The sequence below is a fragment of the Pimephales promelas genome, chromosome 18, assembly GCF_988280905.1.
Source record: "Pimephales promelas chromosome 18, fPimPro1.hap1.1, whole genome shotgun sequence".
NCBI classification, from domain to species: Eukaryota; Metazoa; Chordata; class Actinopteri; order Cypriniformes; family Leuciscidae; genus Pimephales; species Pimephales promelas.
In genome coordinates this window covers 1,735,059-1,756,828 of record NC_142786.1, presented here as the reverse complement: position 1 = coordinate 1,756,828, position 21,770 = coordinate 1,735,059, and the positions used below count along the sequence as shown (strand labels likewise).

Sequence of the window (21,770 nt, the reverse complement as noted above, 5' to 3'; positions counted from 1 at the left end):
CACCTAATTTTACCTTAATAAATCTCAACATAAACTCTCGAATGAATCCTGCATGAGTTTCCAGAGAGAATTGTCTGGAATGTCAGAGCTGGATACTTTAAATTGCAATTGCCGCCACATCAACAAACCAAACAAGCCAGACAGGGAAAAAAATGTCAGGATTTGGCTCTGAAAACGTACAGATCTGGACAGGCACATCTGGATCCCAGGAGACAGTTACACACACACTTCACAGACAGCACGAGTGAGGGTACTTACTCGAGGGCATGGTGTAGGTGTCTTCCTCATCTATGATCTCTGCGTAGTCATCCGTTTCTACAGGGAGACAGAAGAAGCGGTCAGTATCTCTCACACACACACACACACACTGGCCAAAGCAACGCCCACTCGGTCAGAAACACACGTAACCTTCCACTACAGAAACTAGAGCCGGCCGAAAACAAGCCAAGAAACTCCTCCATGAAGACACATACACACAAACTCCTCTGTTAAACTCTCTGAACTCAATCTGTGTGGCTCTGAGTGTCTGTCTGTCCAACCGGCCAATCAGAGAGCAGCTCTGGCTGTCCCACCGGCCAATCGGAGAGCAGCTCTGTGGTTGTGCTTGAGAAAGCCAGGGGAAGGAAGTGACTCTTTCGTCTTCATGCAAAACAGATTTAGTCTGGCGTTTTAGTTTTTGGGAGAGGTCACGCTCTTCTCTAAATAATGACACATTTAAAGTCTGTCTCATAAGGAATGCAGGGAGCAAGCATGCGCTTCAAGTGAAGGAGATGCAATAAAAACAACTCGCATTTACACACTCCAGCTAAACTGAGCATATGCTAGATTGTCTATATTCAAGTAAGTTTCCAAATGCACACAGAGTTAGTCAGAGGTCACGGGTCAAACTTTACCATCTCCACTATCTTCTGCAGGTCCGAGGAGAGCATGCAAAGATCAGAGAGAGATTAATTCATCAGCAGGCATGAACACACACACACACACACACACACACTCATCATGAACTGGTGTAGAAGTCCTCGCTCGTGCTGTTCTGGGAGTCATTAGTGTGGTTATACTGGGTCAGGAATGTGTGGGATGAGATTCAATTGGGACGTGGACACACTTCTGCCACGGGTCTAGTTCAGTGCAGTTTAAACAGATTTGCATTTATATAATAAATAATATTACTTAGGGACAGGTTTACACTTTTTAACATTATTGGCAAAATTGGGAGACTTTCAAAAGCTCTATCACTAAACCAAAATAAGAAAAAAACAAGAAATTATATTTCTGCATAAAGAAAATGAACCATACTTTTAGAATATCGTCAAAATAAATATTATATTCTCATCACTGTGAGATATATATATATATATATATATTAGAACAAATATATACAAAAAGATTATATATATATATATATAATTATTTGGAGGTTTTTTGGAGGTTTTCTACATTTTAACATAAATAGCAAATTAGCAATAAAATTGTGGGTAAAATATTGCATTATCATTACTGTTTTTTTTAATTATTATTATTATATGTAAGAATGTATAATATAAATATTGCTTTATTATATTACATATATATATATATATATATATAAACTTATTATTAAATTGTAAAGTAAACAGCAAAAAAAGTTAATTTTTATTTCATGGCAATTTAAATAAATGTATTAAATTGATTTAAATAAATAAATAAAATGAACAAAATCTTGTTGTCCAAATTCAATTTATTTCATACATTTATTTAAATTAATTACCATGAAATAAACGAAACTAAATCTTCTTGTTCAAATTCTATTTCATGGCAATTATTTTAAAAATGTATTTAAATTTAATTAAATTTCATTTTAAAATGTATTTATTTAATTTAAATAAAAATTTGGACAAGAAGATTTTGTTACTTTATTAATGAGAATCAAGTTTAAGAGTAATTACAGTAATGTGCATTTTACTGACATGACAATAATTTCATATATAAGCAACAAAAACAAACAAAATCCTAAAATAGGCTTCATTTTGTTAAAGCAAAAAAATTGTTTATTTTTGGGATTTTGGGGCAAAATGTGGCCTAATCAAAGTCAAAGATGCATACAAAACAGACTGACGCCTCAGCATCTGATATGAACCATAAAATAAATCAACATTTTGTGACGTTAACAGAAGATCTGCAACACACAGGTGTGCTGGGGGCGAAGTCACGGAGGAGACGTGGCCGGCAATCACATGTGAAGCAGAATGTGATTTGATTGGTCAGCGAGGTAGAAACCACACCCTCTTAAGAGACATGAGACCTTTGCATACTTTAATCAATACAGCATTAACATAGATAAACGCTTCCCGACTGAAGAAAACGATGAATCAGAGCTGTGGTATGAATACATGAGAAACAGATTGAATATGTTTGGGGTGGAGAGCAATTAAGGGTGTTAGTGTTAAACACACACACAGGAACAGCATGTACCCTTAGGAGGAGGATCATGGGAACAGAGGACAAACGGAAGGAGAAAGCGTCGAGCTTTAGCAGCTTTGGTGGGCGTCTGAACCACAGAGTCTTCAGTGAAGAACGACAGAAGGAGAGAGAAAGAGAGTGAAGCAAAGCATACGGAGGGAGGAATGGACACAGAACAAACAACCCTGAACATCTCATCCTGAAACCACACTTTCACTCCAACAGTTATAGATGTAACACTCACGCTTTAAAACAGCAGACACGTTCATGAGCTAAAGATACCAAACATCTGGAATACAAGCAATGATGATCTACAAATGAAACCTGCCCAACATCTTGAAGACATCTGAGAAACGCTTTAAAGACGACGTGAAAGAGCATTTGCAATGTTTTTAACTGTAATATTTCAGAGTGAAAACAAATCTCCAGCAGGACATACTAATGTAGGACGGATCCATTGTGGATATGACTGGATCGAGAAGTGTTAAGCGATGATATTAAACTATAAAACAGGGAAAATCCCACCGGCGTTCACAAAAATCATATTTTGATATGAACATATTGTAGATATTGTTGTCTGGCAGATCCGATCAGATCCGGTCTTTACCCAGAATGCTCAGCGGGAGTAAACCTGATAACTCGGGTGAATGAGAGGCGTGTCGTACCTGAAACAGAGATGGCACGAACTCCTGCCCGAATCCCCTCCAGGCGCTTCTCATTGTTGGCGAGTCTGTGGAGAAACAATTTCATTAATGAACAAAATGATGATTATTATTGTTTCCATGCACACTATAAAAAAAAAAAAAACAGTTATCCAAGCATAACGACGACTTTTAGAGGTTCACGTGAGTGTTTGATTGGTACAGGCTTAATGCAAATTATACTCAAAAGATTTTACGTACTAGACATGACACATGCAGAATTAAAACATATGTAAGCATATGTACTTTGAAAGACTTTGATTATGTAATATTTTATATATATAATACATGCCTGGGAAAAATATAATAAAAATGTAAAAAATTGAATTTATTTATTTATTTACATTATATAATATATTATATATAGTGTGTGTGTGTGTGTTAAAATATATATTAGGGCTGTGCAAAAATTAATTGCGATTAATCGCATCCAAAATAAAAGTCTGTGTTTACATAATATATTTGTGTGTGCTGTATATAATTATTTTGTATATATAAATACACACACATGCTTGTATATATTTAAGAAAATAAGTTATTCATATATATAAAATATTTATGTAATATAGATTATGTATTTATATATATATATATATATATATACAGAATTTAAGCGCAAATAATTCTTAAATACATGCATGCATAGGTATTTATATATACAAAATAATTATATACAGCACACACAAATATATTATGTAAACACAGACTTTTATTTTGGATGCAATTAATCACAATTAATTTTTGGACAGCCCTAACATATATATATATATATATATATAAATTTAAATATAAAAAAATAACAGTTAACTACAGCATTATTAGGCTAATTTAACATCCTGATATACTGTATATAATAATGTATAATGTATGAAATATAGCCTAATAATGTTCTTGAGTAAACTTCATTGGCAAAAAAACAATGCATTAAAACCATAATGACATTCTTGCCAAATTTGATATATCACCCAGCTAATTTCCCAATCTTCAGCTTTGTCCTGGTTTAGTAGTGTTAAATCTTGAACCGGTGGTCAAACTAAATGAATGGCAGAAGTGAACTCATGACTTACTTTGGAATGGATGGTAGAGCTCTCTCACCCTCTGTAGGACAGAAAACACACCACATGCGCTTATGGATCAACACACACACAAATATGAAGAACTGCACTTCTTATTTTACAGGCAAAACTAAAAAAAGTGAATATCGTGCAAAAGTTCATTTATTTCAGTAATTCAACTTAAAAGGTGAAACTAATATATTATATAGACTCATTACATGCAAAGTGAGATATTTCAAGCCTTTATTAGTTATAAATGTGATGATTATGGCTTACAGCTTATGAAAACCCCAAATTCAAAGCTTTTCATAAGCTGTAGTATATATATTTTAAATGGAGAGCTGTGCGATTTTCCACTCAATACCCCAGACATCCCACAATGCAGCAGTGTGAGGGAGACGTACCTTTCTGAGGTCTGACGATGAAGGACTGGCTGACGCCGCTGAGGAGTCGGCAGTAGCCGTCGATGAGGTCGGCCATGTTCTCCGCGGTGGCGAAGACTGGCGTGCTGATCGTGAGAGGCTGCGGGAAAGAAGACACACTCACAATGAGCCATTATAGAAAACACCGGCCACATGATGACGTCAGCTACAGCAGAGACCAGCTGCACAGGCCAAACACACACACACACATATATAATCTCAGACGCCCACAAATGATCTCAGACACGCCCACGACAGTGTTTCCGTTTACTGTGATTCTTTAATGTGATGAGATAATAATAATAATAACAACAGGCAATAAATACACAACACTTCCTTATATTTTGTTGTCTTTACTGTCTGTATGCAGTCTAGTCTGATTCCCAATCCTATGACTCATCTCTTATAAAGACTCACAACTTGTTTAATTAAGTGTTATTTTATTTTAATATTTTGACTTAGTTTACATTTTTTTATTTTTCAATTTTCCTTTTTAGATTGTTTTACTAATTTGGTTAAGTGATTGTCATATATATATATGAAAAAATAAATAAAACTGAAATAAAAATAAATTATAGCGATGTATATATATATATATATATATATATATATATATATATATTAGGGCAGTGCAAAAATTAATTGCGATTAATCGCATCCAAAATAAAAGTCTGTGTGTACATAATATATTTGTGTGTGCTGTATATAATTATTTTGTATATATAAATACACACACATGCATGTATATATTTAAGAAAATGTGTTATTTATATATAAAATATTTAGATTTATATAATATAGGTTGTGTATTTATATATATATATATATATATATATATATATATACAGAATTTAAGCGAAAATAATTCTTAAATATATACAGTACATGCATGCATAGGTTTTTATATATACAAAATAATTATATACAGCACACACAAATATATTATGTAAACACAGACTTTTATTTTGGATGCGATTAATCGCAATTAATTTTTGCACAGCCCTAATATATATATATAGTTTATTTTTATCTCAGTTTTAGTTTCAGTAATTTTAGCACTACAATGTAAACAAAAATTAGAAATGTTGCTTTGGAGGCTAACTGAAATAAAATAAGTTGATTTATTTTCCTTTAGTTTAGTTAGTAATTTTAGTAATGTTATCTTTTGTCATGCTTATTTGTTTTTGTTTTTTTAACATTTATTTTTATTTCAGTTTTAGCTTTAGTACATTTAGTATTTTAACCTAAACTTTTTTCAGTGTTAGTTACAAACGCAAAAAAAAATAAAACAAGAATTTTTAATCTAATATTTAAATATTTTGTTTTATTTCAGCTGTGTTTTAATTGCTTGAAAATGATTTTTAATAATTCAGTTTTAGTTTGGTTCAAATACCGGTTTAAATGAGGCTAACGAACCCGTCACATCGTCTAAATCTGAGTAAAAATACTGTTTAAAAGACAGACAGCCAGAAAGAGAGAGAGACACACACACACACACACACACACACACTGACAAAAAGTGCAGACAAAGAAACCAAAATAACAGTGGCGGTCTGAAATTACAGCACTGTCAGCTGAGTCACACTTCTACTTCACTTCATGCGCTTTGGTTTACCTCAGCGGCTCCTGCCACGTCCAGCTGTAACACACCTTTCCTCTCCTTCTCCTCCACGCACGAGTAATGGATGCTCTGCACCTGCGTGAAGTTGGCCAGATGTGTCGGCTGAAGGAAGAGAGACACAGGTGATGATACACAGACTTGGAATGAGAAAAGATATGAGAGTTATGATGCTTCATGAATATTCATTGAACTTTACATCAACTTTGCCTCCTGTGTCACAAACCACAGATGATTAATCAGCAGAAAATCTGATTAAAGACTCCCGTCAGAGGCCCTAAAGGACTTTGGGAGATAATACGAGGCGATACACCCGATCACAGGTCGATCTGAATTAATTCACTGTATCAATATCAACCAATCAGAATATCTGAGGTTTTGCATATAGTGATGTGAAGCAGGACTTTGGACCAATGACATTTCACTGTGGGCGGAGCTATTGATAAATAGAACCAAGCAACTGACAAAACCAACTTAGATTAACATAAAACAGATGGAACTCATTGTTTGTTGCTATGGTGATGTTGATGTGAGTTACCGTGGAACCCTTGTCTGTCAGGTAACTGATTCCCTCCTCCGGACCGATAGCAAGATCCACTGATATGACCCAACTCGACTGGAGAGAGAGAGAGAGATGTCATGCATATAACAAGAATGTTGCTCACATTAAGAATTCTTTACGATTTAATCAAAAGAAAATAATCATTAAGTCTCCGCAGGGTCACTTAAAGAACAACTGGTAAGTAAACTAACATTAGTTGTGTTGGGTTTATAACTTTTAAGGAACTGCTATTTTTCTCTAAATATATTCCTCGCATTAATCCACCAAATTGAAACCAACCCATGATATAAAATATAAAGTAAACGCCAATGTAGTTTGTGGTTGGAAAGATATTTTAAAGTCTCTTCTGCTCACCAAGGCTTTGATTTATATGATCACGAATGCAAAAAACCAAAAATATTGTGAAATATGATTACAATTTAAAATAGCTGTTTCTATGTGAATATATGTTACAGTGCAATTTATTCCTGTGATCAAAGCTGAATTTTCAGCATCACATGATCCTTCAGAAATCACTCTAATGAGATGATTTGCTGCTCAAGAAACATTTCTGATTATTATCAGTGTTAAAAACTGTTGTGCTGGTTCATATTTTTGTGGAAACCCTGACACATTTAGTTTTTTCAGTTAAAAAGAACAGCATTTGAAATAGAATCTTTTGTAACATTCTAAATGCCTAACTAAAACGTTACATTGTTACATTCTAAATGCCTAACTAAAATGTTACATTGTTACATTCTAAATTCTAAACTGTCACTTTTGATCCAGTTATTGCTATTGAAAATCTCACTGACTCAAACTTTTAAAGAGTGGTGTGGTGGAAAACAATGGTCTGTTTTTGGAGATTTTGAACACAGTGTCACTGAATATAACTCCTCATGGCCACCAGGAGGCAGGAGAGGCCAGTATTTGAGCACATGACCTGCCGTACCCCTAAAGCACAGCGAAAGCACTCTTTGTCGAATCTGTAGACGGGCGCCAGGATCTCAAAGAACTTCTGTATGCTCTGCTCGTCGTTCAGGTTGGCGAACTGCTTAAATGTTTGCTGGATCTGTTTCCTCAGCGTTTTGGCCTGAAACACGAGAGAGGGAACAGCGTTACACCTCACGCACAGGATGAAAACAAGACACTAGTCAAGTCCCATACGACCAGCACTAGCTTAACAATGACTCAGTTTCACTCCAATAACATTATATTAAATTACAGCGCTATAAAGTCAGAAATTACGAGTAACATCGAAGTAAGCATCAAATATTTAGCATAACATGAGTAATAGTGTGGAGCAAATACAATAAATATTGTGTGTGCATGTCTATACATCATACTCTATATCATACCATCAAATTCAGCTGTCAATCAAATAAAACACAGCAGTCCTCATATTTCCGTAACACTCAAAATACACAAAACCTGGAGTCACATGCTCAATCTGGGTCTAGTCTGCTATTAGAGATCATCTGAGCTCCGAGAGGCATTATGGGTATCTTAACAACATTGAGACACAGATCCTATCAGGCAGAAATGTGAGGGTCGCTTCAGAGGGACGGTCCACCCTTCCTGAGAGGAAGTTTGGCCCGGTATCGGGTCTTACATCTGTGCAGGAATTATGGGAAAGATCTGAGAGTCCTAACAAGAGGGTGGACAACACCATTTCTTCTTCTTAGGCCTCAGAAACGCACCTCTTCGTCTTTTTTATGATGAAAACGTCTTTTTTTTTTTTACTTATCATAACAGGGACCCGTTTAAAAACAATGGGTAAATGTTCCCTTATACACGTTAAAGCTAATTAAAATAATAATACAGATTCAATTCAGACTGCTTTGAGGTTAAAAGAAAACTGATTAGCTATATTTAATAATTATGAATACATATAAATAATTAATGATTGATAATGAATTAATAAAAACACAAATTATGGCTTACCCAACTTATAGTGTCATCAAGGCTAATATGTATGCTCTCTATATATGATACATGAATATTAATCTGAATCTCTGTCATCTATTATGTATCCTGGACTGGTTTCTCCTCAGGAGTATTTCTGCCATCATTTGCTTGCCATAATGTCACTGTATGACTGTATTTTTGATCAAATAAATGCAACTTTTTAAAAAATCTTACAGGACGCAAGCTTTAGTGCTTTTGTAGCGCTATGTTTCTGATGTTCATTCGCTTTCACTGTACGCCAAATGAGCAGCTCATCAAAACATTTCCTTTTATGCAAAAAAGAAAGTCACACAGGTTTGGGACGACATAAAGACGAGTAAATGATGACAGGATTTTGGCTATGCCAAAAAAAGCATTATTAAAAGGCTGAACTCAATAATGTCTGACTTTGATTTATGCGGTCGAGTGACAGATGGCGGCGCTGATCATTCAACCCCATTCTAACCATCACATGAGTGTGTGTGTGTGCGATACGCCGACACTGGAAACTCTTTAAAACGATTTCTAGGAAGCAAACTGATTAAACGCTATAATCCGCCTAAATGAACAGCTCTCGGAGAACATCAACACACGAGTCGGGGGAGGATGGGTGATGATCTGGGGCGGTAATACAACACCTCTGTCCTGCCTACGTGCACACACACACACACACACACACACACACACACACACACACACACACACACACACACACACACACACACACACACACACACACACACACACACACTCACATACACACTCTCTCTCTCTCTCACACACACACACAAATGCATGCACACGCAGATTGTGACATGTGAGATCACTGGAGTCAACAACACACACACACACACACACACACACACACACAAACACACACAAATGCATGCATGCACACGCAGATTGTGACACGTGAGATCACTGGAGTCAACAACACACACACATGCATACACTCTCTCTCTCTCTCTCTCTCACACACACACACACACACACATACACACTCTCTCTCTCTCTCTCACACACACACACACACACACACACACATACACACTCACATACACTCTCTCTCTCTCTCTCACACACACACACACTCACATACACACTCACATACACACTCTCATTCTCTCTCTCTCTCTCTCACACACACACACACACACACAAACACACTCACATATGCACTCTCTCTCTCTCTCTCTCTCTCTCACACACACACACACACACACACACACGTTTAAGGGTGACCCAGGGTCAGAGAATATCCCCACTATTCTCCTGCGCATCTGTCCACAGGGGTGTGTGGGATTGACTCATTAACACTATTCTTATGCCAGCTGCACACACACACACACACACACACACACACACACACACACACTTGGTTTTTCTCCTCATCTCACAACCAGCATTAAAGGGACAGGTCACCCAAAATCTTCAATGACTTCATTCCAAACCCATAAGACTTCAGTTCATCTTTGGCACACAAATGAAGATATTTGACTGAAATCAGAGATTTCTGAGAGTGTGTGTTCACTCGAACGCTTCAAAACGTGCATGAAGAGATTGTAAGAGAAATCCACATGCATTGAGTGGTTTAAGAAACACGATCAACAGGTTTAATACTCTCATACAGAACATTTTAAAATGTTGATTTGCTTTTATCTGTTGCCTGTTGATCTTAATAAACCGAATGGAGGCCGATGTATACACACACACACGCACAATGCAATGCAAATGAATCATCAGTGCAAAATAACATGTACAAATTTAATTTCATGCCAACTTTAACACTAAGTAATCAACTCAAAAAATAAACGCATGAAAATGTGAAATCATTCGCTCACCTTAACCGACTCCAATAAACTTTTGGGGAAGAACCGTCGGAGTCCAACGTCCTTTCTGCAAAACACAGATTCAATGATGTCATCGAGTCTCAAAGACGGCCAAGTGCTTTTAATACAGACGTCTGCGTTCATCTGGTTCATCATTATTAAACAGTTAAAATTTAAATTAAAGAAATAATAATATGTGACATTATTATATTAATAATAATAATAATAATAATAATATGTGACATTATTCAACAGCTAAAATTTAAATTAAAGAAATAATAATATGTGACATTATTAAACAGCTAAAATTTTAATTAAAGAAATAATAATATGTGACATTATTATAATAATAATAATAATAATAATATGTGACATTATTAAACAGCTAAAATTTAAATTAAAGAAATAATAATATGTGACATTATTATATTATTAATAATAATAATAATAATAATATGTGACATTATTAAACAGCTAAAATTTAAATTAAAGAAATAATAATATGTGACTATTATATTAATAATAATAATAATAATAATAATATGTGACATTATTATATTAATAATAATAATAATATGTGACATTATTAAACAGCTAAAATTTAAATTAAAGAAATAATAATATGTGACATTATTATATTAATAATAATAATAATAATAATATGTGACATTAAACAGCTACAATTTAAATTAAAGAAATAATAATATGTGACATTATTATATTAATAATAATAATATGTGACATTATTAAACAGCTAAAATTTAAATTAAAGAAATAATAATATGTGACATTATTATATCCAAAATACTAGATATGAAGCCTATAATTATTCTCTAAAAATATATATATTTCTGGCCCGTATCAGCAGTGTGTTTCCCTCTCAGGACGGGGATTTAAAGCCCAATAAAAGCCAACAGTCCCTGATGATTGTTTCATCATTTCATCTAAATGAAAAGCGCTTCGGTTCAGATTTAACCGCGTGGCGCCTCGCCAAAAACAACTGGAGCGTGTTTATGGGCCTCGAGAGCGACACATCAGTCGATGCTTTCAACTGCTGTGCGGAGAGGTTACACCTACTCACTCGTTATCATGAATAACACACACATTTTACAGTAGAAGCACTGAACTACACAAATGTAAGTATGGGAATGATGCATTGATGTGTCATTCATTAGGAACCCGGATGGTCCGAAGTGCAGATGCTCGCTCTAACAGATAATATTGCCCATTGTACAATAGACGAGCATTCGATCAGAACTACAAACACAAATAAAAAGTATTAAACTACAAACATGGCGGATGTGCGAGAGCAATGGTTAAGAAGAGAGGTTTAGATAAAGGGGTTTGAGTGATTGATACTCACTATCTAACCTGATGAAAAGATATTTATTCAACGTTATCCACATCATATTTAATCTGCAACAACATTATTAACCTTCATAAAGATACGTTTGGTCATCAACTTGTTCATGACTGGCAGATCAACGTGCTGCTGTTTCTGTCCCATACACATTCATTTGAATGTGGAGGATTTTAACCTAGTAACCTATTTGCCTACTTTTCTGCTACACACTCAAAAATATGTGCTCTTTCTTCATAAAAACACTACACACTTTTAGGGCCTAGTATAAATGTATGGATTTATAAATATATGGATTTATATCAATTCAATTCAATTCAAATTGCTTTATTGGCATGACTGTACATATTACAATATTGCCAAAGCTTGTAACACATAGTATAGTGAAGACATCAATAAAAACAAAGTATTATAACAACTTAAATTGAAATGTACAAATTAAATATATATATTTAATTTGATTTTTATATATATATATGAAGAGTTCAGATGCAAAAGCCTCTAAGTGCCATTTGAAATTTTCTTCTAGAATGATCATTTTTATCAAGCTTGTATATTTAAGTTCAGTGATTTCACTTAAATGGCGATGATAATTACCTATTAATTGTTATTTAAGTGAAATTACTGAACTTAAATATACAAGTTTGATAAAAATCATCATTAAAGAAGAAAATTTCAAATGGCATTTAGAGGCTTTTGCATCTGAACTCTTCATATATATATATATATATATATATATATATATAGAGAGAGAGAGAGAGAGAGAGAGAGAGAGAGTTCATATACTTATACTAGGCCCTAAAACTATGTAGGTTTTAATATATGTATATAACCATTGTATTTAAGCTAGTAGTCAAGGTACCTTTTCTTATTTTTATTTAGCTGAAAATTTAACTGAAAAAAAAAAAATTAAGACAAAGTTAAAATGAAACTGGAATATATGAAATAAAAACTAATTCTAAATATGAATTAAATCTGTAATAGTATCACAATGACAGTAAAATAACAGTGGTTCAGAGGTTAACCAGCTTCTGTCACAGCAGCTGTCACTCAAATCAAGCTGGCACTGTGATTGGTGCGCTCTCCGCCCGCCCCGCCCCCTGAGGGGCCACAGCACTGCTGTGGGACTGCGGGCGATCAGACGGATATGACCCGCAACTAATGCACACGTGTGTGTGTGTGTGTGTGAGAGAGAGAGAGAGTCAGTCCCGCTGAGATGAAAGAGTGACTGTGAGAGTGTGGCAGTGTTATTTATATTTAACACAAACCAAAACCATAAACAATGTTCATAACTTGAAATGATGTAAGAGTTGTAGACTCACTCTAAGAGTTCATAGTTGGATTTCTTATCCAGAGCGTTTCCTCTCATCTCTCGGTAGAATCTCCTGGAAAAGACAAACGCACAGATGAGATCAGCAGCAGTTCTGCATGTTCTGCTGAACCCATCAGGAGGAGGAGGAGCGCACCTGATCTCCAGACAGCCGAGCTTCAGTGCGATGTCCTGCTCCACCTGATCCGCCATCTCCAGCAGGTAGTCATTCTTCACCTGTGCACAACAGAGACAAAACACACACATGTTGGAATTCACACAAGACATTTTTCACTGGATGGATGGATGGATGGGTGGAGACTGAGAGATGGATGGGTGGGTGGAGAGATGGGTGGATGGATGGAGAGATAGATGGATGGATGGATGGATGGAGAGATGGAAGGGTGGAGAGATGGATGAGTGGAAGGATGGATGGATGGATGGGTGGAGAGATGGAAGGGTGGAGAGATGGATGAGTGGATGGATGGATGGATGGATGGATGGATGGATGGGTGGAGACTGAGAGATGGATGGGTGGGTGGAGAGATGGGTGGATGGATGGAGAGATAGATGGATGGATGGATGGATGGAGAGATGGAAGGGTGGAGAGATGGATGAGTGGAAGGATGGATGGATGGATGGAGAGGTGGATGGGTGGAGACTGAGAGATGGATGGGTGGGTGGAGAGATGGGTGGATGGATGGAGAGATAGATGGATGGATGGATGGATGGAGAGATGGAAGGGTGGAGAGATGGATGAGTGGAAGGATGGATGGATGGATGGATGGGTGGAGAGATGGAAGGGTGGAGAGATGGATGAGTGGATGGATGGATGGATGGATGGATGGATGGGTGGAGACTGAGAGATGGATGGGTGGGTGGAGAGATGGGTGGATGGATGGAGAGATAGATGGATGGATGGATGGATGGAGAGATGGAAGGGTGGAGAGATGGATGAGTGGAAGGATGGATGGATGGATGGAGAGGTGGATGGGTGGAGACTGAGAGATGGATGGGTGGGTGGAGAGATGGGTGGATGGATGGAGAGATAGATGGATGGATGGATGGATGGAGAGATGGAAGGGTGGAGAGATGGATGAGTGGAAGGATGGATGGATGGATGGATGGGTGGAGAGATGGAAGGGTGGAGAGATGGATGAGTGGAAGGATGGATGGATGGATGGATGGGTGGAGAGATGGAAGGGTGGAGAGATGGATGAGTGGAAGGATGGATGGATGGATGGATGGGTGGAGACTGAGAGATGGATGGGTGGGTGGAGAGATGGGTGGATGGATGGAGAGATAGATGGATGGATGGATGGATGGAGAGATGAATGGGTGGAGAGGTGGATGGGTGGATGAATGGATGGATAGAATAAATTCTATAATAAAAATGCATTATATGACATCATGTACATCATATTATGATGTAATTTTTATAGCAAAAGTACATATTTATATATTTTTTCATGTTTATATTAAATTTGTTACATTCCATTATGAATTATTGATTGGTTGTGATGTAATAGTGTAGCAGAGTCAGGGAGACTGTATATCTGTAATTGATGATGTCTACAGCAGGTGTTCTGCTCCTAACACACACACACACACACACACACACACACACACACTACATCACTCATCACGGCCCGCACAATAATACGACTTCATCACAGACGGCCTTTACAGAATCTGCTGGAACGTCCTTCTATTGTCCAGATGATGAACAGCCTTAATAAAACTAACACATGATTCTCCCTGTCAGCGGGAACTCTGCTAGAGCATTGTGGGATATCGCGGTGATGTTGTTACCTATCGAGGCTTCTTGAACACACACACACACACACACACACACACACAGACTCCATCTGATGAAGCCGTTCAGACAGCAGCGGGACGAGGGCACCTTCACCTGCTGATAAAAGTAGTTCAGTGTCGGCTTGTCTTCAGCAAACTGATTCAGGAAGCCCTTGGGCAGGTAACGGATCCTCAGCTCATACCTACGGACGAGACAGAAACACGGTAAATAAAACAGTCTTGACAAGATAAGTCACCATGTACACACACACACACACAAATATTTATATCTATATACAAATATATATATATATATAAGAGAAAAAAAATCATCACCAAATCTCATATTTCACCCCCAAATCAATAGAAATAAATAAGGAACTATTTTGTTTTTGAAAAAAAAAAAAATCTTTTCATTATTTTTTGACAATAAAACACATTTTCTTTATAACAAAGTAAACACGATTTTATTAGATACTTTTTTGTACTACAATTTTATTTGTATTTGTATTTATTTATTTATTTGTTATTTTATTTTCACAAATGTTAGTATAATATAATAATAATAATAAATACATTTAATTTATATGTATTTTTAAAGGTACTCGAAGAGATATAAAACAAAATCACTTTATTTTTTATCTTACTTTGACAAATTATGTTAAAATATTTACCTTTACTTGAATATGTACTTGTATTAGAAATGTATGCACATTAAATATATAAAGTATGTGTGTATGTGTATATATATATATATATATACACACACTGTGCAAAGATTAAAAGTTTGTGTTTACATAATATATTTGTGTGTGCTCAGCTGTGTATAATTATTTTGTATATATAAATACATATGCATGTATATATTTAAGAATTATTTGCATGTAAATACTGTATATATATATAAATAAATACATAATATATATAATATATAAATATTTTATAAATGAATAACACATTTTCTTAAATATATACATGCATGTGTGTGTATTTATGTATACAAAATAATTATACACAGCACACACACATATTATGTGAACACAAACTTTAATTTTGGATGTGATTAATCACAATTAATCTTTGCACAGCCCTAATATATAGGCTATATATACAAACATTGTACGCAACAAACCCATTGGCAATACTAATGTACAGTTTTTGTCATGTTTATGAAGGAAAACACAATGAAAACCTGAAAATGGGGAAAATTACACATTAAAAAGACCTCATGAGCACAACACACACACACATGATCCCTGCATAATCTAAACACTCAAACCAATCAGTGCTGGAGGATTTATTATTGAACACACACACAACTCAATCCCGATATATGAGCCATCATGAGCACAACACATCAATCGCGGTCGAGCTCAGATCACTCGGATCTTTTACAGGACTCAGTCCTCGGCTGTTTCCACAGGAAATGATCCTTCATGGCTTTTCAGGACTTCCTGGAACTTGCTCAGGAAATGATTGAATCTCAGTTCCTGAGAAAGCAGGAGCTCAATCGCAACACACACACACACACTTCTACGACACACTGAACCCCAGTCTGCTGGGAGAGCTGCTTTCTCTGGGGTTAAACCACTGGATGTGTTCTTGACTTATACACTCGCAAAATTAAAAACAGAGCTGAAAAAAACAAAAAATCAAAAAAATTTGGAAACCTTATGAAAAAAAAAAAGTTTTTGTCTGGCCAACAAATATATCTAGAGTGTAAAAATGTATAATTTATAATTTTTCCAATTTAAAACAAAGCATATTTTGCCTTAAAAATATTGTTTAATGGTAAATTATCAAAAATGTAAAGGTTTTTAAGAAACTAAAAGCAAAGTCACTTTTATTTCGGGTCGATCTTGACCAGAACAAGCTCATGACCATCAAAAGCACTTCACGAGCGCTTGGGTCGCTGAACTGTTGGAGATAATCAAGCGTTTCTGATGTTGTGTCCCACTCGCAGGGTTTAAATCACTGAGTGACAGAACAAAAGCAGGTCGAGTGAATGGAGCTGCAGCTGCTTCATGAGGCGCACGGGCCTGACCGGCCGCTGGTGCATTGTGGGTAGAGACGAGGTGACATAAAAATACCATCTGTGAGGTAATAACTCACATCTATAGAAGCTCAAGCCCCTGATAAAATAAAACGGACACACACGGACCGACAATGAGAAGCGCGGCAGAAGGCACACACACTTCAAACACTCCTCCTGCTGTAATGACAATCACATGAGCATCTCACTGGCAAAGACCAGCCCTAAACACACACACTCATAAACTTACAGAATTACACACGCACTCACAGAATCACACACAGACACACACACACACTCACAAACTCACTCACAGAATCACACACACTCACAAACTCACATAATCGCACACTCACAGAATCACACACACACACACACTCATGAAATTACTCACAGAATCACACACACTAACAAACTTACAGAATCGCACACTCACAGAATCACACACACACACTCACAAAATCACACACAGACTCAAGACACTCACAAACTCATTCACAGAATCACACACACTCACAAACTCACACAATCACACACACTCACGGAATCACACACAGACACACACACTCACAAACTCATTCACAGAATCACACACACTCACAAACTCAGAATCACACACACTCACGGAATCACACACAGACACACACACTCACAAACTCCTGCAACTCTAACGGCACGTCTGTAGTGTTCTTCCAGCAGGGATCAAAGCAATATTAACAAAGGTGTGTGTGAGTGTGTGTGAGCGCTTTACCTCCACTCGTCCTGCGGGCGGTTCTGCTCGTACCTCTCCCTCACGTGGGACACGCCCATGTCCGGGTGCAGCCAGTGCACGTCCCCCGACGGGCCGTGAGTGAGGCGCAGCCCGAAGCAGGACACCAGACGCACCTTGTGGATGTCCACGATCTTCTGAATGATTCCCTGCAGGCGCAAAACACACACAGCTCATGGTCATAAACCCCCATAATACACGGCACACACTGATTTATAGAAGCGCAACAATCCTGCGGGGGTTATTAGATGATTAGAGTGTAATGGATCCGACCGGGAACCACCTCAACCTTCATGAGACACACACACACACACACACACAATAAACGCAGTGAGTGCAATGGGGTCGGTTCAAAACTACACCTGAGATCAGTACCATCGAGGGTCAGTACCATTACTTTTATATTAAAATATATATATAAAAAGATATTAAAACAAATATTTAAAAAAATATTTTCAAATATTAAAAAAAAAATCATTAAATGGATCAAAAGTGACAGTTACGACGTTTAGAATGTTACACAAGATTCTATTTCAAATAAATGTTGTTCTTTTGAACTTTCTGTTCATCAAAGAATCCTGAAAAATAAAATGTATCTCATGTTTTAAACATTGATAATAATCAGAAAATCCTCATATTAGAGTGATTTCTGGAGGATCATGTGACACAGAAGACTGGAATAATGATGAAGCTTTGAACACAGGAATAAAATTACATTTTACTATATATTCACATAAACAACACTTATGTTAAATAGTAATAATATTTCACAATTTATGTAGACTTGTGACATCAAATGAATTCTGCATCAATGCCAACGCTTGTGTCATTTATAGTACGGTACATATTTCAATTTACCTTCAACTCCTGGTGTCTCTGTTCAGACTAAATATAAGCATAAAAACAGCGGCAGACGAAACGGTATCTCGACCAGACGACGTCTCGCATCTCTGACAGACACACAGTCCTGAGATAAAGTGCTCTTCACAGAGCAGATCAAGCGCTTCATCCGGCCTAGAAACTCAAAACACTGCGTATGGATATGATGGCAGACTCATGATGGTGAGTGACTGGGTTTCAGGAGAGATTGACTAACGTAAGGGTTTCACCAGCATTAAACAGCGCTCAGGCCAGCTGGAACCGACGTCTACACGTGGCCTGGGGTTTGGCAGAGCGGGAATAACACAGCTGGATTTCCCTCGGCACACTGGCACAAGATCTCAGCCTTTACAATCAATCATGCACTCATGACCATAAAGATCTAGTAAGAAACATCCAAACAACTACCAGACAATGACTAAAGAATGCCTTAAAACTAGGGCTATCAAACGATTAATCGCATCCAAAATAAAAGTTTGTGTTTACATAATATATGTGGGTGCACTGTGTATAATTATTTTATATATATATATATATATATAAATACACACACACACACACACATGCATGTATATTTAAGAAAAAAATATTATTTATATATCAAATATTTAAAAATTAAATATAATTCTGTATACATTATATACATGAAAATATTTCTTAAATATATACAAGCATGTGTGTGTATTTATATATACAAAATAATTATACACAGTGCGCCTACATATATTATGTAAACACAAACTTCTATTTTAGATGCGATTAATCGGGATTAACCCTTTGACAGCCCTACTTAAAACCATGTAAAACCCCCAGAAACTGCTTCTAAAGCTACAGATATTAATGCCCAAAAGAAGGACACTAAACAGGACTTGTTCTTACCCTGACGTCAGTTGCGTCTCCATGCCGGATGTTGCTGGACCAGGTGCTGCGCTCGCTGTTGTTCTCAAAGTGATGGAAGACCTTCAGGACCCTGTCGGGGGCCCCGGGGGCCCGTTCCGGCCCCGCACTCAGACGGGCCTTGGCCCCGGGGCCCAGGGTGTAGTTCGGGTTGGGCTCCAGGTATGCCGTCGCCATGCCTTTGTTGTGCGCTAAGTGTCTGTCATATTCTGTGCAAAAAAAAAAACAAGAGGAAGGGGAAACGGGTTAGGGTCATTTTTGATTAAAAAAATTAAATCAAAATTGCAATTAGTGCAATTAGTGCGATTATCAAATCACAAAGGCTGCGATTTAATTTAATATCTGAGTGTTTATTTACATGTGAGCGACTCATGATCCGATTCTGAGCGTCTCGGTTCACAGTAAATACAGTAAAATCTCTGAAATTCTGAAATAAAAATGAACAAAAACTATATGGGTGGACATAAAAAAAAAAGAAAAAATAATAAAAATGACAAAAATACACCACAACATTCCAAAATCCTTAACTACAATAATCATGTAAAGAGAAAATATATAAAAAAAATTCAAAATATGAATAAAAACTATAATGGAATCTTAATTATACATAAACAACACCTGAAAAAAAAAAAAAGCATTTTCAATCAATTTGATTTTTTCCCCCAAATTGTTCACACACAAATTGTTTTTGTCCTTCTTTAGTAATTAAAAACAGACATTGTTTCCAAAATAAAAGGACTTTCTAACCGCATTTCCGCGTTTCTCACACTTCTGATATAATCTGAGGACGTTTCTCCTTCTGTCTCCGTGTGTGAAGCGGACCGAGAGCCAGACGAAGCGTGAACTACATGATAAATTTACTCATGAAATGAAGAGGCGTAATATAGAGAAGATGAATCACTGCTCATGTTTACATCAGGGTCGATGTGTGAAAACATGAATGAGCCTCGGCTAAAAAACTTTTGCTGATAATTTACTCACCCTCATGTCATCCAAGATGTCCATGTCTTTCTTTCTTCAGTCGAAAAGAAATGAAGGTTTTTGATGAAAACATTCCAGGATTTTTCTCCATATAATGGACTTCAATGGGGTCCAAACGGTTCAAGGTCCAAAAGACACTTTCAGTTCAAGCTACAAACTGTTCAAAGGGCTTTAAACGATTCCAGACGATGAATAAGGGTCTTATCAAGCGAAACGATCGCTCATTTAATAAATAAATAACAAAGTTTAAGTTTTATAAGCTCAAATGCTCGCCTTGCTCTTTTGAGATGCGCGTTCGTGACTCTCCTGTTCGAACTTGAATGAATTTCGTTCGTTGAATGAACCAAATGACACGAAAAAAGATTCGTTCATTTTGATGAACGAGTTCGAACAGGAGAGTCACAAACGCGCATCACAGAACAGAGCAAGGCGAGCATTTGAAAACTTAAACTTTTGTATTTATTTTTTAAATGACTGATGGTTTTGCTTGATAAGACCCTTATTCATCGTCTGGTGTCGTTTAAAGCCCTCTGAAGCTGTACTGAAACTGTCTTTTGACCTTGAACCGTTTGGTCCCCATTGAAATCCATTATATGGAGAAAAATCCTGGAATGTTTTCATCAAAAACCTTAATTTCGTTTCGACTGAAGAAAAATCTTGGATGACATGGGGGTGAGTAAAAGTTTTTTTTAAAAGTGAACTACTCCTTTAAGGAATAAACGTCTTTCTAGATGGTTAACGCTGGTCTGGGTGTTTGTTCAGCTGGAGGCGCACACTCACATTAAACGAACCATACATACATCCATACACATTAAACTATGAGATAAACAAGATAGATGCAGGGAAGGACTGATGGCAGCACTTTCCTCTCAGCACCGTTCCAACAATCCCAGACATCCGCTTATCACCATCACAAATATGAAACACACCCATGACAAAGATAAACAAACGTGCAAGAACAAACACACACGCATATCAGGACAGTTACGCAAGAGTCAGTGAGTTTGAATAAAACAATCAAAAATGAGCTTGCAACTAAACCTTCTAATACTGCTAATTGCTGACATTTACCAAGGGAAATAATCATATCATTTACAGAAAAGCATTTACAGTGGAAGTGCAGACAAAGCCTTGGGTTATTGAGTAAACTTTCTATTTACTGTTACGTCTGACGTAATTCCTGTTCCATGTAAA

General features: G+C 36.6%; 1 protein-coding gene across 14 annotated transcripts in view; it reads right to left on the bottom strand.

Moving 5' to 3' along the window:
* ptk2aa (protein tyrosine kinase 2aa) overlaps positions 1–21,770 on the bottom strand; it is an 80,420-nt gene that overhangs the window by 21,970 nt on the left and 36,680 nt on the right. For 9 of the 14 annotated variants that reach the window (XM_089123195.1, XM_089123203.1, XM_089123198.1 and 6 more), the window contains 14 exons: positions 19,578–19,804; positions 17,802–17,968; positions 15,134–15,221; positions 13,379–13,458; positions 13,235–13,297; positions 10,565–10,619; positions 7,729–7,869; positions 6,774–6,851; positions 6,233–6,340; positions 4,600–4,717; positions 4,208–4,238; positions 3,105–3,169; positions 894–908; positions 259–315 (listed from right to left, as the gene is read on the bottom strand). In XM_089123195.1, coding sequence (XP_088979321.1) covers positions 259–315; positions 894–908; positions 3,105–3,169; positions 4,208–4,238; positions 4,600–4,717; positions 6,233–6,340; positions 6,774–6,851; positions 7,729–7,869; positions 10,565–10,619; positions 13,235–13,297; positions 13,379–13,458; positions 15,134–15,221; positions 17,802–17,968; positions 19,578–19,804 — 1,293 coding nt within the window. Of the gene's footprint in view, positions 1–258; positions 316–893; positions 909–2,451; positions 2,542–3,104; positions 3,170–4,207; positions 4,239–4,599; positions 4,718–6,232; positions 6,341–6,773; positions 6,852–7,728; positions 7,870–10,564; positions 10,620–13,234; positions 13,298–13,378; positions 13,459–15,133; positions 15,222–17,801; positions 17,969–19,577; positions 19,805–21,770 lie in introns of all 14 variants that reach the window. The other 5 variants (XM_089123197.1, XM_089123200.1, XM_089123206.1 and 2 more) reach the window with 2 other exon arrangements.